Source organism: Lutra lutra, chromosome 10 (genome assembly GCF_902655055.1).
Source record: "Lutra lutra chromosome 10, mLutLut1.2, whole genome shotgun sequence".
Classification (NCBI taxonomy): Eukaryota; Metazoa; Chordata; class Mammalia; order Carnivora; family Mustelidae; genus Lutra; species Lutra lutra.
The window spans coordinates 61,524,980-61,552,470 of NC_062287.1; the positions used below are offsets into that span (position 1 = coordinate 61,524,980).

Genomic DNA, 27,491 nt, shown 5'->3' on the forward strand with positions numbered 1-27,491 from the left:
TAAAATGGGAGAAATCATTGTACCTACTGAAATTCATGTGGTAAGAACAGGACTTAGAGCAGTACCTGCATATGTAGCCATTACTACAATTCAGAGAATTCCCTAAAACCCCAAGAAGAGGGAAACCTCCTTTCTCTGTGCTCCCTCCATATTGGTACTAACCTGAATTAATGCAATTACTTAAGTAGCTTTCCAATAACTGTTTGCATCACTGTGTCCACTAGACAGTGAGCTCCTTGAGGGCAGCTTGTTGTTGCCATTGTATCTGCACCATATGGTACAGGGCCAGGTACAACCAAGATTCAATTAGATCGCTATAAAGTTGGTTTTGAAAGGCCAAATTTGTTCCAACGAATTGACACACTGGAGTACTGAGTATAATGAGAATTTCATGTTCTCTTATGTACGATTCCCTCTGCCAGGAATTAGGTGAATGCACAAAAGAGCATTCAAAACTGCTGAACACAGCAGCAAAGGATAATCCAGCATGCATACACACCTGAAACATCTATCACCACACTTAGGTTATAAACCACATCATCCATATCTGGTTTACAAGATTCCTCCCAACTTCAGATTACAGTAGTCCCCTGCTGTCTCCAAGTTATACATTCCAAGACCCCAGTGGATGACTGAAACCTCGGATAGTACCAAACCCTAAGTACACAACCACATCTCAGAGATACTGCTGATTCAGTTCCGGACCACTGCAATAATGCAAATAGAGCAATAAAGCAAGTCAAGTGAATTTTTGTTTCCCAGTGCATGTCAAGGTTATGCTTATACAATACTGTAGCCTATTAAGTGTGCAATGCCATTATGTCTAAAAAAGACATGTGAGTACTGTAATTTAAAAACTATTGCTAGTGGGGTGCCTGGGTGGCTCAGTCAGTTAAGCGACTGCCTTTGGCTCAGGTCATGATCCCAGGATCCTCGGATTGAGCCCCGAATTTGGCTCTCTGCTCTGCAGAGAACCTGCTTTTCCCTCTTCCTCTGCCTGCTGTTCTGCCTACTTGTGCTATCTGTCAAATAAATAAATAAAATCTTTAAAAAATACATAAACAATGAATCTTGGAACACTGAAAAAATAAAATTAAATTTAAAAAAAAAGAAAGAAAGAAAAGTAGCTCAGCATTTCCTCAAAGGAACATAAAGTTTAACATACGACCGAGCAGTTCTATTCCTAAGTACATACTCACAAGAACTGAAAACGAATGTCCACATAAAAACTTCTACATGAATGTTTAGCAATATTATTTTTAATGGTCAAAAGAATGAAAACCATCCAAATGTCTATCAAATGATGAATGGATAAATCGAAGGTGGTATACCCATAAAGTGGAAGGGTATCCCACAGTAAAAAGTAATGAAGTACTGAGACATGCCACATCATGGATGAACCTGAAAACACTATGCTAAGTGAAAGAGACACAAAAGGTCATATGTTGTATTATTCCATTTATATGAAGTGTATAAATGTAAATTTATACATAGAGGTAAATTTATAGAGAGAGAAAGTAGCTTAGTATCTTCCAGGGGCTGGGAGAAAGGGAGTGACTGCTGATAAATACAGGGCTTTATTTTGGACAGAGGGAGAGAGGGTTGAAGTAATAGAAATGTTCTAAAATTAGGACATGGTGATGGTTGTTCAACTCTATGGATATGCTAAAAACGCTGATTTGTATACATTGCCCAGGTGAAATTTGTGGTGTGTGAATTACATCTCAATAAATACATTATAAATAAAAAATACACAAATTCAATTTAATTAAGATAATAAAAATAAATAAATAAAAATTATTGCTAGGGATGCCTGGGTGCCTCAGTCAGTTATGCATCTGACTCTTGATTTGGGCTCAGGTCATGATCTCGGGGTCACAAGATCGAGCCCCCATGTCCAGCTCTGCGCCCAGCAGGGAGTCTGCTTGAGATTCTCTCCCTCTCCCCCCCAATCCCTCCCCAGGCTCAAGCCGTCTCTCTCTAAAATAAATAAATCAATCTTTGAAAATCTGATTGCTAATGCTAACCATCACCTGAGCTTTCAGTGAGTTGTAATCACTGATCACAGAGCAACATAACAAATATAATAACAATGAGAAAGTTTTAATTACGGCGAGATTTACCGAAATGGGACACAGACATGAAGTGAACAAGTGCTGTTGGGAAAATGGCAGCAATGGGCTTGGTAGAAGCAGGATTGCCACAAATCTTCAATTTGTAAAAAACGCATGATCTGTGAAACGCAATCAAAAGAGGTATGCCCATACTGTGTCTTCCTATACAGACATGCCTATGATAAAGTATAATATATTAATTGGGCATAGCAAGAGCCTAACCGTAACTGGTAATAAGAATAATTGTAACAATACGCTGTAATAAAAGTTATGTGAACACGGTCTCTCTCTCAAAATACCTTACCGCATTGTACTCACCCTGCTTCCTGGGACGATATGAGAGGGTAAAATGCCTACATGAGGACGCAGAGGGGAATGACGCAGCATTGTGATGTAGCATTAGGCTACGATTGACCTCCTGACGATTCGTCAGAAAGAGGATCATCTGCTTCCCCACAGTAGTTGAGGGCAGCAGGCAATTGGAACTGCAGAAGGGAAATTGCAGATAAGAGGGGACAGCCGTGGTCTCCCCTTCTACCGCTTCTCAATTATTCACCAGCTGCCTTTAACGCTTCCACAAGGAAAACTCCAAGTCTTTTTCAAGGTAACGTGTCATATTTATTGGTGTATTTATGCACTATCTGACCAGTTAACGTATAAAACAGTGCCACCATTTTTATTGGGGTGCTATCCTTTTTTTTAAGTGTGTCACTGATGAAGTTTTTTAATGTCGCCTACTGCCACCTTTCCCACAAGCCCCGTTTTTTTGCATTATCTTGCATGCTGTGGTGATTTTTAGGGTATGTATCATTAGAGCAGAATCGTACCCAGTGGACTTGTGGTTGATGGTGAATAACTTTCTTTCTCATCTCCACAGATACCTAAGGCTCCTAAAACTGTTGGAGCCTCTATTAGTCAGCAAATGCTATCTGGCCGGCAGTACTGTCACATAATTAAAACCAGTAAGTAGTTACTCATAGACAAATACATGCCTTGCACTGTGATGAGCAGTGGAGATACTGGCTATAAGAAGCACTGCTAGAGGTGGGGAGAGAGAGCAACGGAGAAAGAGAAGAGAGAGAAGTAATTACAATAGAGGGAACCGATGCTATTCAAGAGTATAGCAAGGTCTTCTCTCCAGACTTCAGGGAGTCAGCAAAGACCCCCCAGAGGAAGTGTTCCTCTTTCCCAGATCTCTTCACTCTCATCCTACTCTCCTTGTCCCCCTCTCTGCCTCCTTACTCTACTTCCTGAGTTACCATGCTATCACACTGGGCAAGGAGGCAGCACAGGGAAGAGTTAATGTGGCACAGGTGGGAGGTGTATGGGCCCTGAGGGAAGCAGGTAGAACAGCCTCATAAAGGGCCCCATAGGCATTCATCGAAGTGAAGAAAAGCTGCCAACACACAGCACTCAGGATCTTTCTCCAGTCAAGTCTTCTGCTGGTGCTTTCCTCATTCATTTATCCATTTAATGTTTATTTATCTTCTGCTGTGAGCGAGATTCTGGGTAGAATCGGTTCTACTCACCCTACCTCCTCCAACATTAGAGATGTTTCTTCCACATATGGCTGCTACTCTGGGTTGCAAACCCTTTCCTCCCCCTCTGGCAACTCCATTCCCTCTGGCACCCCAGTATTAAGACTTTGGTGGGACTCCTTTCTGGATCATGAAGAAGGAAGGGAGACAGAGAAGTTCCCTTTTTTGCTGCCATCTCTCTTTCTCTGTTTCTTCGCAGGCCCAACTTCAACTCTCCACCCGGTGTTCAAAACCCAGCAAGTTTTCTCCTGTCACATCAGGCTTCCAGCTTCACTTCAGGTCCAGTCTTCCTCTTCCTGTTTCTCTTTTTCTCTCTACTCATCTTCTCTGAGGGTTGATGCCCGGAATGTTAAAGCTGGACAATACTACAATCATGTGTCCACCCCCAGTGTGGAGCTGAGGAAGCTGAGGCCCAGGAGCTCTGCCTAAGTATACACATTTGAGGACAGTGTAGCCTGGGCCTGATCCCCAACAGCTCTGGCTTTCCCCCACCTTACAGAGACTGAGACGGACTCTACTTTGGATCCTGAGAAAGAAAAACATGCATCTCAACCCCAGCTCTCAGGTAACCTCCAGCTATAGCAGCCCCTGCAACAGGGAGGCTCTCCTTTCTCAATACCAGTGTCTCCCCATTTCTCCCCCTACAACACTCATGGGCTTTCAGGCATGAAGGATTCTCCCATTCAAGCTGGGATAGTGACCTTGATTATCCATCCAAAAACCTTAACCACAGGTTATAACCCCCAACCCTGCACTACCCCTACACGTACCCCATGGATGGGTCTGTGCCACTGTGACTCCCTCCAAAATCTCTCCAGCTCTTCCCTATCAGGAGTCATGCCCCCATAAGCCCTAAAGCCTTGCCCCCCACAGGATGGCAGAAGGTCCACATCCCAACTCCACCTTCCCACGCCCAACCTTCTTCATACTGACCGGCATTCCAGGACTAGGGGGTGCCCAGGTCTGGTTGACACTGGTCTTTGGGCCCATGTATTTGCTGGCCCTACTGGGCAATGGAACACTCCTGGCATTGGTGCAGATAGATTCCACACTGCAGCAGCCCATGTTTCTACTCCTGGCCACACTGGCAGCTACAGACCTGGGCTTAGCTACATCTATAGCCCCGGGGTTGCTTGCTGTGCTGTGGTTTGGGCCCCGGCCTGTGCCATACGGTGCCTGCCTGGCCCAGATGTTCTTTGTCCACGCACTGACTGCTGTGGAATCTGGTGTGCTCTTGGCCATGGCCTATGATCGTGCTGTGGCAGTAGGGCGTCCACTGCATTATCCTCTCCTAGTCACCAAAACCCGTGTAGGCTATGCAGCACTGGCACTGGCACTGAAAGCTGTGGCTATTGTTGTGCCTTTCCCTCTGCTTGTGGCACGATTTGAGCACTTCCGAGCTAAGACCATTGGCCATGCGTACTGTGCACACATGGCAGTGGTAGAGCTGGTGGTGGGCGACACGCGGGCCAACAATTTGTATGGGCTGGCACTTTCACTGGCCGTGTCAGGTATAGATATCCTGGGCATCACTGCCTCTTACGGGCTCATTGCCCACGCTGTACTGCGGCTGCCTACCCGGGAGGCCCGGGCTAAGGCCTTTGGCACGTGTAGTTCCCACATCTGTGTCATTCTGGCCTTCTATGTACCTGGTCTCTTCTCTTACCTCACACATCGCTTTGGTCGTCACACTGTCCCAAAGCCTGTGCACATTCTTCTCTCTAACATCTATTTGCTGCTGCCACCTGCCTTCAACCCACTCATCTACGGGGTCCGCACCAAGCAAATCAGAGACCAGCTCCTGGAAATCTTCACCATCAGAAAAAGCCAGTTGTAAGAGAAAACAGTGGAGTCTGCTGGTGGAGAGGGGACATACAGAAGAGAGTCTAGGGCCTGGAGGTGTGAATTATGTCAGCTTTGTCCCACTGTCTACATATGACTGTGATAACCACTGAACAAATATTTGCTATGAAGTCTCTACTATACATAATCACTAGCATATGCAGGCTTTGGCCTATCCATGTATCTTGCTCGGGAGGCGGAGGCAGGGGGCTACCTGTTACTATGCAGGAAAATAAGATCAGGAATTACCATGGTTCATAGTACACAAGATTTAACTTAATGAAAACTCTCCTCTCCCCACTGCCATCATTTTTACCTAAGTCTCCCCATGTTTCCACACAAAAGCTCCTCTACAGATGCTAGACCTAGGGGTCTGGGAAGAGTGATGCTGCCTCAGGAGGCTAGTGTTTGGGTCCTTGCCTGGGATCACAGCCCTCTCCACTTCTGGATCCAGATTCTATTTTCAGCCTCTCCTTAGGGAACGTTACAGGCTTATTCCCCACATTCTGAGAATCTGGATAATGTGCCCAGATGGGGGTCCCAAATTTGGCCAGCATATTGATCTTTACCATTCCCAGTCCAGAGAATCCTCTTGGTCTCGTGTAATTACTACCCCCACTCTCCTGTCAATATCTCAAGAATTAATTGCTAAAACTTCTCATCCTGGGCCTACAGCCATAGGGATCAGAGGTCCAACTGAAAGAAATTTTGATATCCTGGGAAATGAGCACTTCACCTGCTTGTCTGAAGTCCAGTTACTGTGGTCTCTTACCAGTTTGCTCTTCTCTGCATCCTCAGTCAAGAACATTGAATTCCCAAATAAAATCCACATTAGCACCCCCATTTGTGCTGGTCAACATCATTAGATGTACATGATGTTGGTGCAACATGATTAAATAGGAGTATTTTGTACCGCTGTGGCTAGCAGAGAATAGAGGTATTACACAGGAAGTGTCATGGTATTGCCCAACAGGTGACTGACTTTCAGTTAAGACTCTGCACTAGAAGGGACACTGCACAAAAGATCTTTCACACCAGCCAAGAATGAATATAATCTCAGGCAAAAGGCAGGGATTCACCATTATAAGGTTGGAGAAAGCTACAGGCTGCACAGGCAGACCCAAGCTCTCTGGGAAAACTATCATAACCGCAGGTACTGGAGTCAGCCATGAAGACCTAAAGGCAAGTGCAGGGCTGACCACTCAGCAGACAGTGCACCAAACATCATGGAATACCACACAGCAGAGGAGGCTGCAGATCTGAAAAAGTAGGTGATATCCTCTCCAGGGCCACATGATGTCTTACCAGGTCCTCATTAACAAGGAGCTGAAGAGATGGTGCAGAAGTTCTGCATGATTTTCAGAGGTGTTGTCACACTGAGGAGATCTACAGTTGTCCTTGAGGGTGGGCTCACTCATTCTCAAGACTAACCTTTTTCATGAGGTTGAGTTAAAAAAAAACTCCTCAGGCAACGATTTTGTGGATAATTGTGACAAAATCCCAATCCTAATTGGTCACGAGTCTTTAAGATGTCCATATTCTCTTAGAGATGCCTCTTTAATAAATCTATCCTAACAAAATAATTAGAGATATAAACAAAGATGTATGCAGTAAGATATTTATTACAACATTATTATAAAGAAATGTGTATGTGACGTCCTGTGTCACACATACACACGCACACATTTTTTGCCTTTCCCCTCTAGTACATGAAAAGGGAACTCCTATGCAGTCAATGTTCATAAGCAATGAATTCCGTCACCTTCCCACCACAGGAAACCTCTTGTCTAAGGCACCTTCATTCCCTGGTTGTGCACAGCTCCCCAAGGCAGCTGATTTCCAAAGTTGTGCATTGCCCATTGCAAGAACCTTCTTTCTTCAAGCCAAATTCCACCCTCTTGGACATTAGTTATTTTGTTTTAGATTGAGATCACACACCTACCATGTGATGTGTTTAGAAGACTACCAGCACTCCCTTACTCCTCACAACAACCTGAGAGTAATCCTATAATCAATCCCTTACCCACAGTTCCAAAATAAAAAAAAATCTCTGAAGAAACAATATTTTTTGTTATAACTTTGGTCCAAAACCTAACCTGAAACATCACAATGGTATTTACAGTATTTATTTATCTCACTTGGTGTGAATATTCATACATTTAGGTTCAGAAATATTGATGTGTTCGATTATAGGGCACTGCCCTAAACCTCTCTGGGGTACTCCTTTATATAGGATAAAGGCACTATATTCCCTTTCTAAAATTCTGACATCCAAAACACATCTATCCCTAAAGGTTTCAAATAAGGAATTAGGGCCTTGTACAGTTATCCCTGTAGCCTAAGAGAAGTGAAGAGACTTGTTAGGGCTCTTTATCCCTCCAAAAGTTCTATCAACACTATTCTATAGTACCCTGGAGGTTCTTGCAGAGAACCCCATGTTCCCTAAATAACAGCCCCTGCCTATTTTGTTCTTCTCATGTTCTTTAGTCCAGTCACCACTCAAATATGTTGCAGATGATCTGTCCACGGAAACCCCGGAATGTGCCACACTGGAGGCAGCCCAATGAGCAAGCTATGGCCCAAACAGCCCAGCCCTTAGGCTCATCAACTCCATCCAGAACTCAGTTGTCATCTGTTTTCCTTCAGCAACTTTCAATCCTCGGACTCTATGAGCCAAAGGGAAAGAGTCTCACTTAATGTCAGGGTAGGGCAATGTGGAATGCAGGGAGCTTAAAGAATCATGATCATCAGCAAAAGAGATGACAATATGGGCTTCTGCCTGAGAAGTTCATCTATACCCAATTTCTCTCTCTTAGCCTCCTCTATGAAAATCTGAAAGAGATCCTCTTCACATTTCACAAACAGCCCATCATCCCCGTCCCTACCCCATCCACCTCCTTCTCATTCTGGAATCCCCTTAGGATATGGATGTACATCATCCCCTGCCCATGTTTATCAGTAACTTTCATATCTGTACCTTTGCATTTCTGCCTCCTTGCACTGTCTGTTTGCCCCATGTCTGTGTCCCTTGTCCTGGTGTCTGTCTCTCTGCTGTCTACCTCATTTAGGATTCCTTTCTGGAGGGAACAGAAGTGCCAACCATACTACACCACATGACCTCTCCTGGTGTAGGGCTAGGAGGACACTAGAGAAAGAAATTTGGTTTTGCCTGCCCTGACAAGAACCTTGGGGTTTCTGGTTTGGCTATTGCAGTTCTCTTATCCTACCTGCTTCCTTTTCACTAAATGACTTTGCACATCCACTGAGCAGGCGCCCTCCCACCATACACTCAGGAGAACAGAAGGGATACAGCAATTTCTTCCTTTACCAAAAAGAACTACCATTCAAACTTTAGTTTAAAAAAGCTGGAATCAGGCCGACTTGGATTTGAATCCCAGACTGCCATTAACTCACTGTATCCCTTGCACTAATCTACTTAACCTCTCTGAGCCTGTTAATTCACTTGTAAAATGAGGAAATAATAAGTACCTACTTCAAGAAGTTACTAAAAGGATTAACTAGGATAATGGATTCAAAGTGTTTGGCACAGCCCCCAGCACACAGGACTTCAACAAATATCTGATTTCAGTTCCTCTCCTGGAGCAATCCCATGCCCACTGTCAAATCTTTGCTTAAACACCTAGCACCCATACCATTAGCTCTGTCTAGAGAGACTTACCCTCCCCTGAGGCCAGTTACATCATGTAGGACCATTCCTTGTGCCACCTCAACCAGCTCAGACTATGGCCAACTTCATGGGACAGCCCTACATGCTGGGCCAGGATAGGAAAGGATGCTCCCCATACAGAAGTGGTCTTCCTAGGAACACAGGAGACTCTCCAGAGGGACTCAAGAGAACTCTTTAGACAGATAAGAGGCAGAGTGGAAGCTACTAGAAAGGCTCCACAGAGTGGTTCTTCCCCAAGGAAAAAACACTGTTCTCCAGCAAACACCAGGTTGAGATCTCTGAACAGAGACACAAAGGGAAATCACACATAGATTAGGGCTGCAGCAGGAGAGAGCCAGCTACACACAGATCAGCCTAGGTCAGGGAGTGGTACATGAAAAAAAATTTCCTCAAATTTACCTGGGTAATTCTGGCTTCCTAAAAGTCCTCTCCAGTTACTAAGGCAACATTACCCAATTAGATTCTTATCCTCCACACTGCCACCACTCATAAGGCATCCTCCTACACACACACCTGGTTTTCATTGCAATTGTAACCCACTCATTAATAATGTGTTTCAAGTTAGGCTGCACATCAGAACTGCCTGAGGAGCTTTTAGAAATCCTGATGCCTAGGCATACTCCAGACCAATTAAATCAGAATCCCTGGGGGTAGGATGCAGGTATCTATAGTTTTAAAAGCTCCCAGGTAATTCCAAAGTATGACCAATGTTGAGAATTACTGCTTGTTTCTCAGTCTAAGTCCTGTTTTATACTTCTCCCATGTCCTTCAGGACCCTTACCTAACCTCACAAAGAAGTCATCAGCAGCTGATAATACAGCACAGCAAATTGCTTCAGGAGACTGCTGAAGGGGGAAGCCTGATTCTGCTTCCTTAAAGAACTCAGACCAAGAAATACAAGCATACACACACACACATGCACTCACACAAGCACACACATATACAAATCCACCCAAACACACCTGCATTCTTCTCCCCTAAGGAAGAGAATGGGTAAGTCACTCGAGAGCCTGGACTCAGGCTGTGGGCATAGTGAGGCTAGTAGAGTGACTGTCCTCTCCCCACCCAAGGCCCCATTATCTACAGGACCTCTATGACCTCATGTTGTAGTAGGTCAAAGCCTAAGGCCTGGGTCCTCACCTCCCTGGGCAGCTTGGGGTTCCTGCAGCAGCCACTGCCCTGCCTAACCCCTCTCACACCCCACCATGTTGGTTGGTACCCCCCACCTGCTGACACTGGATGAAGCTGATGCCACCTGGACCCTCATCAAGGATAAAGTAAGAGGGCTAAAAAGAAAGTAAGAAAGTGTGACCTAGATGGGTCTGAGCAATTTATGAGTAGAAAGACAATTCCTTGAAAGGCAACAGGAATCAATGAGAACAGTAACAAGTGCTAAGTCAGGGCAGGACTTAGGAGGTCAGGAAGGCCTCCTGGAGAGAGTGACATTCTAGCTAGGCAAGTAGATATTATTCTCATGTAGAGGGAAAAGGAATGCTTGACTCATAAATGGTGCTTAATAAACACCTAAATGAGTTAATGAGCAGGAGGATGGGTGGGTAAGTGAACAGTGTCCTAATTAAAGGTACAGCATACACAAAAGCCAAGAGGAAAAAGAAAAATGCATATTTGCAAACTGCAAATAGTCCTTTAGAGCAGAATTCAAATGAGTAGTAGTGAAAATGAGGTCAAAGACGTCCAGGGGCCGATCACGAAGGGCCCTTTAAACTTTCTAAAGGAACTTCAATCTCTTCACAGATACCTCCTTCACCTTTAGCTTCTACAGAATGGGAAATTTGGGTTTTGAGCAAAATAGGTAGATATTCAAGAGCAGGCAGAGCTGTATCTAGCTGCAGGTACACAACAAATCTCATCAAATCCAGATGGCTACAATTGCTGAATTTGGAGAATTTGGGGATCAGGTTCCAGTTATGTTATCTGAAGGACAGTGAATTTCAAGCGCTCGTAGAAGGCAGCCCACCAATTTTAAAACAACCATCTTAAAGTAGCGCCTGCCAGACTCAAAGCAGCCTTAATAGCATGGGGCTCCCATCTGAAATGGAGCAGCAGCTCACCACAGAGGTCAGCCTCCCAGGGAAGTAGAAATAGGAGAGTCGAGGCCTCCCAAAGTACCTGGCTTCAGCAATGTAAAAGGTTGGTCTGGACAAGATCAAGCATTTTATTAGAATGAAAGTAAATATGATCATCAACTAGTGGAAAGCTACACTATCTCTCAGCATCAGAAAATTTCCCTATTCAAATGGAAAATTGTCAGGAAAGGCAAGGTAATGATTCAAGATAAATCACCAGTGGTACGTGGCAAATTCAAGGAGCAGGACACCTCTGAGTGACCCGGTGTCCTCTCTCCAGAACTGCTGAGAGTTTATTGAGTACTTTTAATACACAGAGCTAACCAAAACATGGCTCAAAAGCTCCTCATTCAGCTCAAACCACCCAAGGTACATCCAGGAAGAGTCTTCCACCCTCACTTTCCCAAGCTGCCCCTGGGAGATCTAAATTTGCAGGGGTCTATATTCCACAGAACTTTTACCCAGAAACAAAACTGCAATGGGAACAACAGGTAGTGGTCTAAAATGGTGACTCTACCAAGAATAGTCACCCTAGCATGGAAATTTTATTTTCCCTACCTTAGGATAACTACTGGGGGCCTGAAGGGTAAGAAAGAGGGCCTGATAACCCACCCACCCCAGGGCAAATTCATGTCTATATTCTGGGAAAAAGCCTCCAGATACATTAGTGAGTCACCTCTTAGCAGACACGTGGACCATAAGAACCAGGTATTTGTCAAAATCCCATTAGAGAGTTACCTCCTGGGGACACTCCTATTTGCCTTATTTGTATAGGAACCTAGGGAACAAAGGAGCAACGAGGGTAGGATTCTGAAGTTATACTTGGTGACTATGCTTTCTTCTTCATCATGGGACAGAGCATTCTATACAAAATGCCAACCCACCAGTGCTCTGCTGTCACCCCTGGGAAATCCAAAGGGACCTTCTTAGAGCCCTGTTCTTCAGCATGATTCCCCCACCAGAAGGAAAGTATTCCATGTCTCAATGAAACACAGGAGAGGAAGATGGGAAATTCTTCCATGCACATTAAGAAAGAGCGCCATTTATTTCCTTGGCTAGGTGACAAGAGACAGTAGTCTTCAAGCTACTTCAGCTTGTTTTAAGTGCAGACACAACTCCATCAGTTAACTACCTTCCTCTTATGCTATGCAGTCACACTTCTAAAACAGCTCTATGTAGCAAAAAAAAACCAGACTGGCCTTAAGGGATCACTGATGAATTCTATCAGAAGGCCAGCAAGGTGGGCAATGCCAGCAGCAGGGAGACAGATGTGTGGGAATTGAGGGCTGAGGAAGAGGAGTAGAACAAACAGGAAAGGGACCCAAAAAGGGAATTTTACGTACTCCCTAGCAGAACACAGAGCCAGAAGTCTCAGCCAGCAATATCTTTGAGGAGTCGAGATCATTCCTACATACAGTTATTAGAGAGGATTTTACAAGGTTTCCCAGGTAGTCATGAAGTTAAACTTCCCAGAACTGGATGGCCAAGCCAAAAAAGGCAAGACAAGAAGAACAAAACCAAGAGGAATTAGAATCCCTAAAGGCGCACTGGGACCTGCATTACAAAGATGAGGCCTCAAATCCCAAAAAGAAGTACTCCCTGTAGCCAGGGCAGAAGATGTTGAAGAATGGTCATTCCAAACCTATCTCTGTGTGCCCATTGTAGTGAATGACATCAACCACCTAACCAATCATCTTAAGACTAATCCTACACGACTCCTTTTCCCACACTCCTTAACTAAGTTCTACTAATTCTATAACCTAAAGATCTTCCCCAATTATTTTAGTTCCCTCATTTATTTAGTTTAGAAAGCCTCACCATGTTTTGCCTGCAGTAATACAATACTCTTAACTGATATTTCTCTCTCCTTATTTTGTCTTGCTGTTCAAAATTAACTTTCTAAAGCACCTCTCTGATCCTGTCCCTCTCACCCAGAGCCCTTCACATGGCTTTCCATTGCCCTCAGGATCAAATTTCTGTTACTTAGCACACTCAAGATCTTTCATAGTCTAGTTCCTATGTGTCTGTCCCTCTTCAGACCTTATGTTTAAGTAGTGTGAAATAGTGTGTTCCTGAATGTGCCCTTCTTAGTTTCTAAGTTCCAGTTTTTTTAAATGGCTGTATCCTCCTACCTAGCTAATTCCTTCAAAATTCAAGTATTACCACCTAGAAACTAGAAATCCTCTGATCCCCTTCTATCAAAGACAAAAGCTGTTAAGTCACTTCTGGTCTCCTCCACACCTGGCTCTCTATTATTTTACTTAGCTGACTACTGTCTATATCTTCGTCTCCTCCATTAGACTCAGCTATGATAAGATGAGGTGGAAGTTTTATGCTTTTATGTACTCCCAGTATCCAGCAGGGTCTGGCAAATAGTAGACAGAACTAGAAAATAAGCAGGAAGCACGTTGTGGAGATGTAACTGCACAGTGAACAATGGGAGGGTCAATCTAGAGTAGGCTACCAGGTAACTCCTGACCCTAACTCAGTCACTGACCTGTAAACTGGCCATCTGCAGGTTATCGAGGAGCGCTTTGGGCCCAATGTAGTGGCAGTACCTTTCCTGTCGGATGCGGCCTGCTATGACCTACTGGGTGTGCTAGTGAAGCAGTCCCGCCCAGCCCACACCCGCCTGGCTTTACCGGGTCGGCAGGGTCGGCGGGCACTACAACCAGTGGGGCCACTACCAAACCTCCTGGAGCAGGCAGGGTCCGAGGGTGCCTTTGCCCACTGCACTCGGGAATACTCACCAAATGGCCGAGCAGAGATAACCTATGAAGAAATGCGACTTTTGGAAGGGCACCCCTGCCGGATCCGCCTGCACATGGGTGGCCTGCGCAAGAAGGTGGCCTTCCTGCTGCTGCCACCAGGGCAGGTGAGCCTACAGCAAAATCTTCCCTGGCTCCGAAGCACCCACAGCATCTATGTCATCTACCAGGTCTTCTCCTGTTCCTGGCTGCAGCTGGGGCTAGTACCTACAGCCCGTGAGCCCCAGCTGCTCCGGTTACAACGGTCACTGCCTGTCGCCTTCTCCTGCCTCAAGTTTTCACTGCAGCCCAAAGGAGTGCTGGGACCACAGAAGCCTCTGACCAAAGATCCACTGCCCCATGGTGCCAACTGGGTCAGACCCAACCTCGGCATCATGCCACCTCTGGCCCTCACATCAGTCGCTGCCAATACCCCTGAAGCTGCTGATGTGCCCCCACCTGTCCCAGGCCCACCTACACCACCTCCTCAGGAAGGGCCGGAGGGCAGACCCACCAGATTCTCCTACAAGGGCCGAAACCCCTTCCGCAGGGGGCCCCAGATGTTGTCAGGTACTGCTAGGTGTTATGAAGCTGAAAGGGATGGGATTGGGTAAAGGGGGGAGGGCATGGGGAATACAGGAGTGTATGCCCAGCAATGTGTGGGGAACCCCTAACTCCACACTGGATCCCGGTGACAGGGGATGGAGTGAGGGAGCCAGGGGCAATGAGGTGGAAGCATGGTCCTGGTGAGGGGGTGGGCACAGCATAGAGGGCCAGGGAGGGACCAGGGAGGCAGAAAAACCAGGGCATGAGTCAAGCTGTGACTATCCCCAACCCTGGCAGAGAACTGGCTCTTCAGCCCCCGCAGCCCCCCACCAGGAGTCCAGGGTGGGGGCCCCGGGGACCCCGACCGGCACTCCATGTCCCTGCCCCTGCTGCAGGGTCTGTCCTCAGAGTTCGACAGCGACGCATGAAGCTGAAGCGAGAAATGCAGGGGGCGAGGCCCCCAAGATCTGGCATAGGGATACTGGTCCCCAATAAACATCAGCTGCTGCTGCCCAAAACCATCCTGGGCCCATGCTGCTTCTTCCTTTTGCGGGCCGGAGTAGAGTCCCTACTTTTTCCCCTAGGCTCCATGACCCCCTCACCCATTAAGGGCATAAGAAGCACCCTGAAACCTTGGCACCAATGTCCTCACAAGAGACAAAGTACCCCTGACCTCCCCATTTATGTACAACCTTCCTGGGGCCACAGCCCAGAAAAAAGGGTGGGAAAGAAGAATGAGCACAGAATAGAGATTTCCCTTTTATACATATTGCAACAAGTTCTCCATAAAACATTCATTGGAAATAAATTAAAAAGTCCTCTTGCCACTGCCTCCAAACATAAAAAGGAGCCTATAACCCGGCCCCAGCCCAGGCCATGTGAGGCCCTGATTGTCCATGGAAGAAAGTTAAGGATTGAGGGGCCCGAAGCCTGAGACAGGAGGGCCAGATCCCTCCTCTGAAGTATCCAACAAGAAAGGCGAGGTGACAGCATGGGCTTGGGAGATGGCAGCCAATTCCTTGAGAAACTCAGGGAAAATGACTGCACAGTAGACCGCATTCTTGACTCGCAGAGCCTCACCTTGGCGCTCTGGGGCCCCACCCCGAGGGGGCAGAACTGGAGTTGAAGCCCCAGGGGAGCCCCCACCTAGGCCAAGTCCTGCGCCGTCTCTCCCAGGCTGAAGAACCAACTGTGCCGCCTGCCGGGCCCTGGTTGGACTGTGTGCATGCCGCAGGAGCAACTCCCCCAAGGACGGCCTCCGGCTCTTCACTGGGAATAAATGGGTATTGGGGATTGTGAAGGTGCTGGGGTCAGGCACACTCTCTCGGTCTGAGAGAGATGCCCCCCCCCGGGTTCACGAACATCTCAACTATGACTCTAAAACCAAAATGCTGCCTGCCCAGCCTTCTTCCCTCTATCCAGCCTCCCCACCCAGTCAACCATCACCCTCAGCCTTCTCAGTCAGTCAACACTTCAGCTACTTCATTCCCATCCAAGACCTTCTCCATGCCCTCTCACCCTGAGGGACTCTCTTACTACTCCTCCCTTTCCAACTGTTATTCTACTACCACTAAGCTGTCTCCTCAGTCCCTAACACACCCTTACATTATGCTCCTACACTGGAGCCAACCACTTCCACCTTCCCTCTGCCTGTCTGTAACACATGACCCACATCCCTTGCTCCTTCCACACCCACAGGGCCATATATGCAACAACAATTCATGGGCTTTACCACATGTCCCATACCCTACTACCCTTCCAAAATCTGTTCTCCTGTGCCACCACTCCGCCTACCACCAGTCCCTCTCTTATATCCACCAAAGCCATCCTTTACTTCACATCAGCTTAGACAACTTCACATGGCCAGAAAACTTTACCTCAGCTTAGACTCAAATGAACCATTTAAAATATTGCCTTCTCTCTTCTAATTTTCTTCCTCGATTACTGGTTCTGGATCTTTGCACAATATGTAGGGCCTAGACTCTAGGGATCTAGAGTCTATATCATGCTATGGTTCTCATTCTCTGTCTCAAACACTGGCTACAGAAATATGCTACACAGATTTACTAAATATGGCATTCAGAACTCTTCACAACCAGGCTCACATGCCCCTTCCAACCCTTTCTCCAAACTCTTTACACCCTCCCCTGCTTTTGTACCCACACTTATCTGTTCTTCCTGAAAACTTCAACCCTCTTTTCATGCTTCTGTAGCCCTCTATGCCTTAATTTTACTCTCCCCACTGTTTTCATTAGCCCCGTGGCCTAATCTCATTATCCCCACCCCCTGAGAAACCTCCTCTGATTTGCCCCCCACTGACTTCCCATTTCGCCACCTTTATCACACTGTATTGTAATAACTTGTGCACATGTCTTCCATCTCATAGAGGAATCTATGAGCTCAAGGGCTCAATCCCTTATTTACCTCCACAGTGAACCAGGACCACAACTATGGAAATAAGACACAGTCACAGTGCTGTACCATGAGGAAATCATGCTAAGGAACATCAGCTGTAAAATAACCATTATGGTACTGTCTTCCCAACTCCTATCTCTCAAGATCTTCCATCTCACCCTGCTCTCTTGCTTTTAACACATTATTTTGCCTCCTACTTTGATTAGCAAATAAAGGACTTCAATTCCTGACCTTCCCCTCTACACCTTACAAATCCATGGATACAATCACTTCCTCCTACCATAACTCCAGGATGAGTATCATTTGCCTTCAGGGGGCAGGGAACCTTTTCCCATCTGAAGTTAATTCTGACCTGGTACACTACATTCACCACCTTTGGACTTTGCTTTTTCAGTAATGACACTTCTATATTCACTCTCTAGACTGACTATCAGCTCTTAGAAAGCAGTGGTCTCATCTTGTAACTCCCTGAGTCTCCTGTACCAAAGACAATGGCCAACACACAGAGCAAGTACACAGACACTAATGGAAGTTCTAATTTAAAGCTGCATGGTCATATTTAACTCTACCTTCTTCCCTGCACCCCACAACCATTCACCAAACTCTGCCAATACTTCCTTCCCATTTCTACCTTATCCAATTCCTCCTTTCTTTTTCCACTATTCTAATTCAAGCCTTGCTGGTCATAGCTACACTCCATTTTCTCCTGGCTCCAATTCACCTAGCACATGAACTAACATGCTTATCTCTCCGCTCTCATATCTAAGAACACCCAAAGGGTTCTCACTGCCTGAAAGATCACAACTTCTACCCAGCCCAACTTCTCATCTGAGCACCTATGGCTCTGGCCAAATCTTTCCAGCCTTATTAACAAACAATTTCACCACCTTCTAAATCCCCTAATCCAACTTAATAGTTCGTGTGGTCCCCTAGACAAAAGAATAAAGCCATCCCACTCCTTGGCCTACGCAAGGACCACATCAAATATCTCTCAAGGACTATGTCAAATACCATGTCCTTTCCCAATACCTCAACCTAGAGACTACTCTGTCCCCTTGCCTATCCTCAACTCCTAGAATAATTTTTGCTGGTGCTGCTGATTTGGCTCTGAGTGGACGTAACTGTATTTTATCCTCTGACTAGAGCCAGACAACAAACACTGAGACTCAATTTTCTGCAACTTCATGGCACAAGACTCCACCCTTAATAAGAGCTCAATTAACCTGGACTAATTAGCTGTCTAGGGAATATAGGGAAAGGGGTGGAGTGGTGGGGTAGTCCTCACCTAAGGGATCAGAGCGGCGGGGGGCAGGTCCTGCTGCAGGGCCTTCAGCCCAGTCCAACTTGCCACGGGCAATGAGGTACTTCTTGGCTTTGGATAGCAGTGCTGGGAAGTCCTCCTGGGAGGCCGCAAAGCTCTCAATTTTATTCTTCACAGAACCCAGCACCTATGAAGCACAACTTCATGATATTTCTGTGTGGCTCTAGACTGAGAGTCCTTCCTAGTCCCACTGGGCCTGTTCCCAGCCCCCCCAGGGCCACTCCAGCTGCGGGCCTGGCCCACCACGGAGCCTGGACGCACCCATGCATGCATGCATCGCACACCTGCAGCAGGGACTTGACACTGGGCTGGAAGACCATGTTGGTGTTGAGCAGGAAAGAGCGGAGCAGGGGCTGGGGGTGACAGGCCAGCTGGGCCACCAGCCCCGTCAGCAGGAAGTTGACATAGACGGAGTTCTGCAGCATGTTCTCGAGTTTGGCAAAGAGCACAGCCATGAAGGGGCCTGGGAGGGGTGGGTACAAGGATACAAGGCCTGAACACAATGCACATCGCACTCATTCCTCCCAAAACCAAGAGACACACCCCCCACCATGCCACTAGGTGAAAATTCTTTGTATGTCAATCTCCGGGTATATGTTTAAGCATCCTGTGATCACCTACTCTGGAGGAGATGAAATGGCAGACACCAGATGGACCCACAGGAGTCCAGATGCCAGCTTTACACACACTTAAGATGAAGAGCCAGATCATAGATTCTGGAGTCAGACAGACCTGGTTTTAAATTCCAGCTTTATCTTTTACTAGTTAAGTATTGGATGAACCAAAATTCTCCAAGCATAGTTTCCTACTTGGCAAAATAAAATATACCCACCTCATAGGATTATTAAAAGGATCAAAAAGATACTATTATAAAGCAGTCAGCCAAAGATCAAACAAATTATAAGTATTCAGTAATAACTATAAGCTACATAACATCTCTTGGTTTTTTAAAAAGCTTCACCCAGGAGATACAAAAAAGAACAAGCAAGAAGGTGATTGGAACCAAAAGAAGAATCAGGTTACACACAAAACAGAGGATAACACTACACCGGGGTCAGAAGAAACCAAGAATGAACTGTAGCAAAGACAAAGGTGCCTACACAGGCCAACTTCAAGATAGGAGAGAAATCTCTGGAAGCCAAAGAAGAAATCAGCTCTGTTCAGGAACCAGGAACCAAGAAGGCAGAAGAGAATTTACAGAAAAAAGAGATTAGTTCAGAGCCAGAGAAAATTGATTGAGGGCAGACGCTTTGCTGGGTGAGAGGATAACAGAAAGGATGAAAACAATCTACCAGGAGAACTGGTCTCAACTGAGCCAGATCACCAAGCATGAGGACTCTAGAACCACCACAGTCTATCTGACCAGGGGTCTATGAGGGAAACGGATTATACCTAAGAACTGCACTATGAACTAAGGAGAACAATGAAAGCAAAGAGGCAGTGAATTCTGAAAAACATTCTCCACTCCAGATGCACATGAGTAGCCTTAGCTCCATAAACCCTAGTTTAACAGGGTCCCTAAGATACCACATAACTTTGTCCTACTGTTTCTCTTATTTCCTGAGACTCTCTTGCAAGAGAAAATTCAAAAATCTCAGATGAGTTTACAAAGAAGAAAAGGGATACAGCTTCAATTAATGCTTCAAGAATGTGGTAAAACTGCATACCACCTTCTAGTGGTATTGAGCAGGAAGGACAAAGCCTAAACAAATGGAAAGCCATTTTCTGTAGTCTGCAAGTGGGAGCTATCAGGACTCTAGAGCAGAAGCCTTGGTGCTGTGCAAGCAGCATATCCCAGGCCAGTAAGGACATGGACTGATCAAGGCACGTAACTTGACTGTGAACAACCAAAAGATGGATAGATACCTTGGTCAACTTTTATCTGCCATGCACTCAAGAGATGATGATCCTAGTAAAAAGCTACAATGTGCTGAGTTCTCCCAATGCAGCAGCATCACAGTAAGTGGTTTAAATGCATCAGTGACATGAACAGACACTATTTCAAGGTGTGTCCAGTCCAAAGCACTACACTGCTTCTCAGAGGTGGTTTTTTGCTCCCTACAAGAAGGGGAGTAAGGATAAGAACCAGGATTGGTAGAGCTGGCTCTCAAACAAAAACCAAAGAGGACTTAACTGGTCAGGTCAGGTCTAGCTCCAGGGTCTTTAGAAAGACCAAAGAACTCAACTGGAGCACTCAGGCCACACTTTTGTCATTTGCCCTCCAAGACATATTTCACGCTATCTGTTTTAGTCCTTACTACTAACTGTAAGACTAGAAGAAAGTCTTAGTGGGTAGTCATAGCAACCAACAAGGCCCAAGGAGAGAGAACAAGAAAATCCTGAAATTGAGTCCTCCTCTGAGGAGACTGGGAGAAGAAAGAAGGCCAGGGTAGAGTAAGGGAAGAACACCAGAAGGGCTGATCCTGGGCTACAGAAAAGTTGACAAGAGACCCAACACCCAGACAAATATACAGGTGGGAACAGCATGGCTTACAGGTGCCTCACATAGAGGATAGCAGGTATGTCCTCCATATGTATTGTTCAGATATATTGCTGTGATTCACCAGGAAACACCAAACACAGAACACCCTGATCACAATCCCAGGAAAAGGCCAGACTAGGGAAAAGGAGGAACATGCACATAAGACACACATACAAGGCTCAGACATAAATCAATACTCAAATCAGCACAAGCATGGAAGATGTACAGACAGACACAGAGACATTAAGTACAACATGATATGTGTCTGGAAGGGACCCAAGCAAAATGGATGAGGAGCTGGGCAAGTACACAGAAATGACATGGCCAAGAAATCTCAGATATTAGCACAAACATGTCAAGTACATGCAAAGAGTGTAAAAAGGAGAAGGCCTAGGCTAAGTAGCTTACCAGTGAAGGGCTGGCTTGGCAGCTGGTTGAGAGTCCGCAAAGGGCTGCTGAGGAAGGGGCCAGGGGGCTCAGGGGGACAGGTGAAGCTCTCATAGGCCTCCTCCTCCTCAAGAGGTAGTGGAGGCTCTAGCAGGGGTTCTGAGCCAGCCCCCCCATTGCTCAATGCCACTTCCAGTTCCCGGAGCTCCTGCCCAAAGCCCTCTAGTCCTGCCATGCCCTCGGAGGTGCCCTCTGGCAGTTCCCCAGCTCCCTCCTCAGGTACCCGACGAACCTTCTTGGCCCCCTCAGGCCATGGTCCTGGCACCCCATTGACCTGGGGAGGGGGCAGGAGGCCAGGGCCCTCCCCTGAACCCCCAGCAAGCCCCCCACTCCCCAGCTCTTCATCCTCCCCTTCCCCCACAGTGTCCCTGTCCTCCTCAGGCAGTAGGCTGCGTTTCTTAGTCCGGGAGCCAACAGGACTGGGCTCAGGAGGGGGCCGCTCGCCATCATACGGGGCAGACCAGGTACGGCAGGCTCGGACACACCGGTCCACACCACGGCGTGCCTCACGCAGATACTCCAGGTAATTGTCTTCCAGCTCACCAGGCTCCTCCACAGGGCTAGGCCTTCGGCCAGGGCTGGAGGCTGGGGATGCAGCAAGCCCTGGTGAGCGAGGGGCTGGAACTGGGGATTCCGAGCCACCCAGACTCTGCTGTCGCAAGAACAGGGCCAGACGAGATGGTGTGGAGGGCCGGGGCACTGTCACCACAGAAGAGGAGTCAACACTTGGGCTTCCAGGGCCTACAGAGGGAAAAAACAAAAGAGGGATCAAAGAGACAAAGGGCTAAGAGGAAGGATAAGACACCTTCGGAGACTGATAAAGAAGACAATGAAGCAATAAAGACATGTGATCTATTCAGGCAGCTGATTCTCCACCCTCCTAATTAAGCTTTTCAGCATCCACCACCTCCTCTCACCACCCATAACACCAAAGAAACAATGGAAAATAGAAACAATACAGGACTGGAATGAAGAAGAGCAACTTTGCTCAGAAGCTACATTTCTTTGGTGGAGTTAAGGATCCACCCTGCAAGACCCCTCATCGACCACCACATAGACGGAATGCCACTCATGGCCACCCTTCTCCGCACACCCTAGCCCCACCTTCTTGCTAGGCTTTTCAGAACCCAGGCCATACCCGTGGTGTCCTCCCTTCTCCCTGCCTCTCTGCTAGGCCCACCTCGTGCCCATGAGGCATGCTCTGGACGGGGTGGGCTAGGGGCATGATGCCGACAACAGCGGGGGATTAGGGAGAGAAACTTGTCTGCCGCTCGTCCATATAGGTCCACATCACGTACAGCTGGCTTCTGGCTCAGCATCACATGGTTACATGGGACAAGATACCTGGGAAAGACAGCAGAAAAAGGACACAGGATAGATCAGGAAGGACAGGACCTGGGAGAACATCAAGCCAATGAAACTATATGACTAAGCCAGGAAACACATGAGCAACCCCAATACAACCCAATGCCCAGCAGTGCACAAGGCCTGGAGGGTTCAGGATCAGCCATCCCTCAGCCCTGTCCCCACAGGTACCTGAGAACCAGCTGCAGCAGGACATCCTCACAACTGAGGTTCAGTAGGGTCCTGAAGAGACTCAGAGAGACCATGCAGAGCTGGGGAGGTGGGGGAGGAGGGAGGGAGTCACCATAAGAGCTCTCTACCCTCCAAGATGTTTACCAAATGGGAACCCCCCAGCCCCAGGCCCAACCAACCACTCCTAGAGTAACAATGTGCACAGGGCCTGGCATATAATAATCATTCAATTATTAAATAAATGCTCATATGATCTTTATAGGCAAGACTTCACTGTTCACAGATAGGAATGAACCATATGTCAGATTCTGTATTTCTACAGACCACACACATGTCAGCAGACTCTCTGGCTATGGAATGAGTACCCATGAAGAGAGACCCCAAGAAATACTGGGACTGAGTGAATGACTACCAGGAGCCAACAGCAATATGATAACTGAGTAAATGCCTATCAGTAGAGACCACAGCCGAGGCCAAGCAGAAGCCAAAGGGAACCTGGAAGAATCCCAGCTGCAAAGTAGGTGGGGCTGTGAACAAGGAATCTGAGTCACCTCTCCAATACTGGTGTATCTCTCAGAAGGTAGAAGAAAGAGAAACTCAAGCACAGCTGACAGGTAAAGGAAAAAATAGGTGGGTCCAGAAAAGAGGGAACCATTTGTTTTAGAAAATAAGAAAGTGGTTCTTCTCTGGCTAGGTGAAGAGAGGGGAAGAGTATAGATGTGTGTAAGCACTCCCTCAAAATCCTCCTCCAAATCCCCACAGCACTTTCTCTCTACTTCCCTCATGGCAAGTATACCTGTAGCTCCCTGAAGACCAACTACTGGGTCTTAGGCCAGGACACCACTGCACAGTCTGGTGCTCATCAGTTACTAAATGACTATGGGAGCATTAAAAGTCAACTGTAGCAGGAAAGAGATGAGAGAGCAGTTCACATTTTGGACAGTGAAAACGTTCAGATTTACCCTGACCATTTTAACTAGCAAAGGAAACATTCACACTAATGGTAGGTAGAAAAATGGCCCCCCGAAGATGCCCAGGTCCTAATCAGAATCTGTATTTTTACCTTACATGACAAAAGGTACTTTGTAGATATGATTATGGTTATGGAATCTGAGATGGGAAGAATAGCCTGGATTATCCAGGTGGGCCCAATCAAATCACATGAGTCCTTAAAAACAGAGAACCTTTTCCAGCTGGGTCAGAAAGAAGGAGGAAAAGAAATCTGAAGCATGAGAGAAACCTGATTCATCATTGATGGCTTTGAGGATGGAAGGGAGCCATGAAACAAGGAATTTGGTTGGCCTCAGAATCTGGGAATGGTCCTCTGCTGACAGCTAACAAGAAAACAGGAATCTCAGTCCTACAACTCCAAGGAAACAAATTTTACTAACAACCCTACCGAGCAAATAAACAGATCTACTCCTAGAGCCTCCAGAAAGGAACACAAGCCCACCAAACATTTTGATTTTAGCCTGATGAGATCCGTGTCATAGTATGATGTACAGAACTGCAAGATAATAAATCCATGTTGTTTTAAGCACTACGTTTGTGGTAATTTGCTATGACAGTAATAGGAAATTAAAACAGATAGCCAAGGTACACGGACTGATAAGCTAGCATGATTCACTTTAAGCCACAAAAGACAAGCTTAAAGAAGTTCAAAGTCAGGGCAACTGATTCACGCCTAAAAAGGCCAAGCAACGGAAAGGAAAGCAATTACACATTTAACACAGACATCCTGAAATCAGAAACATTCTGGTTCCTCCAAGAAGCAGGAACCAGGAAGAAATAGCCCAAGAATCTGAAGGCCCTTGAGACCAGAGGACCAAATGCAAGACTAATAGAAACAAATGCTAAAGACGAAAGAATATGAGAGAGAATCAAAGAAGTGAGGATAATACTAAGATGAAAGGAAGACAGAGCCTCGCATGGGGAAAAAAAAAAATCAACCTCAAGAAGGAAATCAATGGTCCCAAAACACGAACAGGACATCCCATTAGGTTAAAGATATAAGACCATGGTTTAACTTTAGCATAACGAGAAATAAACGTTTTTTGGTATCTTTATAAAATTAAAGTTTTGACTCCTATCCCTTATTGATTTTTACCAGTAATACTTAATCCATGCATGTATCATAATTACTTGATTCATATGCCCTATGTATTATAATTCAAGAAAGCTAAGGCAGAGCCTAGTTCACCTGGTTCAGAAACACTGGTCTCATCAGTCAGTGTGAAATATCTCATCCATACCCTTAATTATTCAGATACCCTTCAGAATAACCCTTAGTTATTCTATACCCTTCAGTTATTCATAGCTCTTCCGAAACCTCACCTACCACAAGGCTGACTACAGATATCTCAAGGTATCTCAATTATCTTGAACAAGTTTTCCATAACATTTAGTAATCCAAGAACTTCTTTTTTAAACATATGGACCTAGGGAACTTCAATTATTTATAACAAGGAAACAAAAATGGTTGCGGAGCCAAATAAATGCCATAAAATCCATGACTAAACAAATAGCTTTATTCCCCTAGAAAGACTTTGGGTCTTTATTACATAGAAACTACTTACTCCTATTTCATATATTGGTTAAAATCCAAACTTCTTACCATGGTCTACAAGGCCATGCATGATCTGAATCTTACCTACCTCTCAATTTTCATCTCATCTCCTTCTCCCTCTTGCTCACATCACCTCCATTCATACTGGTCTTTCATTTCCTCAAATACATTCAGCTCACCCCCATCTCATATCCTTTGCATGTTGTTCCCTCTGCCCAGACTCTTCTTCCACTTGTTCTTCAATAGGCAAACTCCCTCATGACGTTTAGGTCTCAGCTCAATGTCACCTCCTCAGCGAGGTTTCTGACCACCCTATTATTTCCTAAGCCCGCTGTTTAGTTTTTTCATAACAATGACCACAATTTTCAATTATTCTATTAATGGGTTTGTGTGTCTACAAAGGAAGCTCCATGAAGTCAGCAACCATGTCTATCCTGTTTACCATTTATCCTTAGTACGAGAAAACAGTAAGGCATGTAGTGAACATTCAGTATAAATGTTCAGGAAAAAGGAATGTTTAAGTCGGTAGGTGGACAGAATAAATGCTCTGAGTTATAGCAGTTCAAATGCAGCAAATCCAAAGGGGAGAAAAACTAAGCATACCAGTAGCAGCAGGATCATCTATCAAAGCAGACACAAAACATGGAGAAGTGATCTCGAGTTACCCACAGCAGGCCACAGAACAACACACAGCTAAAGAGAACCTCACGCCAAAGCTACAAGTATAGCACAATGGCAAAACCTCTAGTCATGACGAGCAGCCAGTTATCCAGAAAAAGTAACCATGTTCTAGATTCATATATTACAAAAGCAAGGCAGTAGATTAAAATCTATACCCAATATGATAAAAAGTTTAATATTGGAAAGTAAATGCCACCTAACTTTGAAGTGACTGCTGGAGACAAAGGCCAAAGAAGGGCAGGCACACCCTCCCAGAACAAAGGTCAGAGAGAGAAGATGGCTCACCCAGGTAAGCCAGGACAGAGGTAGGGGCCATACCCGGGAGTTGCTGCCGATACGGGCAACGAGGGTGTCAAGGATGGTGTGGGTGTCATGCCGGTGTAACAGCAGGAATCGCAGGAAGGTACGGAGCAAAGCAGGCTCTGAGATACTCCGCAGGAAAAGTTCCAGATAGGCGGTACTGGCAATCATCTCCTCCACAGAGGTCTGGACGAAGGGAAGGGAAAATTTGGAAATTTAGTGCTTCCCTGTACATATATTGAGTTATTTTCCCTGAGTTCTAAGGAAGAAGCAGGAACAGACATGGAAAAAGGGAGGAGTACCCTGCCCACCACCTCCCCTATTAGTTCTGGCATTTAGGTCACCACCCCTCAGCCTAATACCCTGATGTGCCTTGCCACCCATAACTCTCACCTTGTGCAAGGCAGGGCCCATGACAGGCACTAGAAACCCATTATGGATATAATCAACTAGCTGCTTCTGCACCAAAGGGTGAGCCACCTGTAGGGGTGCAAGAGAGAGAGGGAGGAGCAATGTGAGGTGGCCACTGTATGGAAGGGAATAGAATGGTACAAAAAGGTATCCCACCCCCAAGATGGCAGAAGAGCAGAATTCTAGGGAATATGCCCCCTTCCCCCTTATCTCCCCAGAATGACCAAAGACCAGACCTCCTGGGAACCCCAGTCCCACCTGAATGACTGCATTGCAGAATTCTAGGGAACTCATGAACAGCGCAAGGGCTGGCACGCCCAGCCAGTCTTCCCGTCGCAGGCAGTGCCAATCATCCCCCGGAACCTCAATCTTTCGGGGCAGTGAGGAGTACAGGGCACTCAGCCCTGTGGCCAGCACCTGGGGGCCATCCCCAAGGACAGGTTACCAAAAGTTCAGATAATATAAAAAAAGGGGAGGAGGGGAGTAAGTAACCCAGAGTTTTGACAGGAATAGGGGAAAGAGCTATTCCCAAATCAGATATTTAGTTACCAAATGTGCCAGGACATCACCTGGGAACAATGGCCCATGAAGAGCCTTAGTACTGGTGCTATCCACCTAAGCCCATGTTTCATTCCCACCCCAACTCCAGGTACTTCTTTCAAACCTAGGGGCTACTACCTAAAGGAGAAGGACCCCATTCATAGCCCCTCCACATCTTCTGGATAGCAAAATGCTATCCAACGTCTACAAACCATAGCCCACCCCCCATT

General features: G+C 46.3%; 3 protein-coding genes across 15 annotated transcripts in view; 2 read left to right on the plus strand and 1 right to left on the minus strand.

Annotated features, from left to right (window-relative positions):
* The first annotated feature begins 4,523 nt into the window (after positions 1–4,523).
* LOC125110338 (olfactory receptor 52W1) lies at positions 4,524–5,489 on the plus strand. The gene has a single exon (XM_047747516.1). The coding sequence runs from the start codon at positions 4,527–4,529 to the stop codon at positions 5,487–5,489; it is 963 nt and encodes a 320-aa protein (XP_047603472.1). The 5' UTR covers positions 4,524–4,526.
* Positions 5,490–7,096: 1,607 nt separating this feature from the next.
* The window catches only part of FHIP1B (FHF complex subunit HOOK interacting protein 1B), a 32,149-nt gene continuing 11,754 nt past the window's right edge, over positions 7,097–27,491 (minus strand). For 4 of the 13 annotated variants that reach the window (XM_047691024.1, XM_047691025.1, XM_047691022.1 and 1 more), the window contains exons 4-12: positions 26,980–27,138; positions 26,704–26,790; positions 26,296–26,496; positions 22,764–22,843; positions 22,366–22,571; positions 21,189–21,968; positions 18,583–18,761; positions 18,263–18,425; positions 7,097–15,831 (exon numbers count right to left, since the gene is read on the minus strand). In XM_047691024.1, coding sequence (XP_047546980.1) covers positions 15,470–15,831; positions 18,263–18,425; positions 18,583–18,761; positions 21,189–21,968; positions 22,366–22,571; positions 22,764–22,843; positions 26,296–26,496; positions 26,704–26,790; positions 26,980–27,138 — 2,217 coding nt within the window. In that variant the 3' untranslated portion in view covers positions 7,097–15,469. Of the gene's footprint in view, positions 15,832–18,262; positions 18,426–18,559; positions 18,762–21,188; positions 21,969–22,365; positions 22,572–22,763; positions 22,844–26,295; positions 26,497–26,703; positions 26,791–26,979; positions 27,139–27,491 lie in introns of those variants that run through there. The other 9 variants (XM_047691031.1, XM_047691029.1, XM_047691028.1 and 6 more) reach the window with 7 other exon arrangements.
* Positions 10,379–14,990, plus strand: C10H11orf42 (chromosome 10 C11orf42 homolog). Its single transcript, XM_047691036.1, has 3 exons — positions 10,379–10,459; positions 13,788–14,586; positions 14,860–14,990. Exons 1-3 carry the CDS (start codon positions 10,388–10,390, stop codon positions 14,988–14,990), a joined length of 1,002 nt encoding a protein of 333 aa, XP_047546992.1. The 5' UTR covers positions 10,379–10,387.

What these genes read in the sequence shown, in the direction of transcription:
- LOC125110338 (XM_047747516.1), top strand. Translation starts at nt 4,527, where the DNA reads ATGGCAGAAGGTCCACATCCCAACTCCACCTTCCCACGCCCAACCTTC.
- C10H11orf42 (XM_047691036.1), top strand. Translation starts at nt 10,388, where the DNA reads ATGTTGGTTGGTACCCCCCACCTGCTGACACTGGATGAAGCTGATGCC. An exon ending in GGACCCTCATCAAGGATAAA is followed by an intron (nt 10,460 to 13,787) that starts GTAAGAGGGCTA and finishes GGCCATCTGCAG; the next exon opens with GTTATCGAGGAGCGCTTTGG. An exon ending in GGGGCCCCAGATGTTGTCAG is followed by an intron (nt 14,587 to 14,859) that starts GTACTGCTAGGT and finishes CAACCCTGGCAG; the next exon opens with AGAACTGGCTCTTCAGCCCC.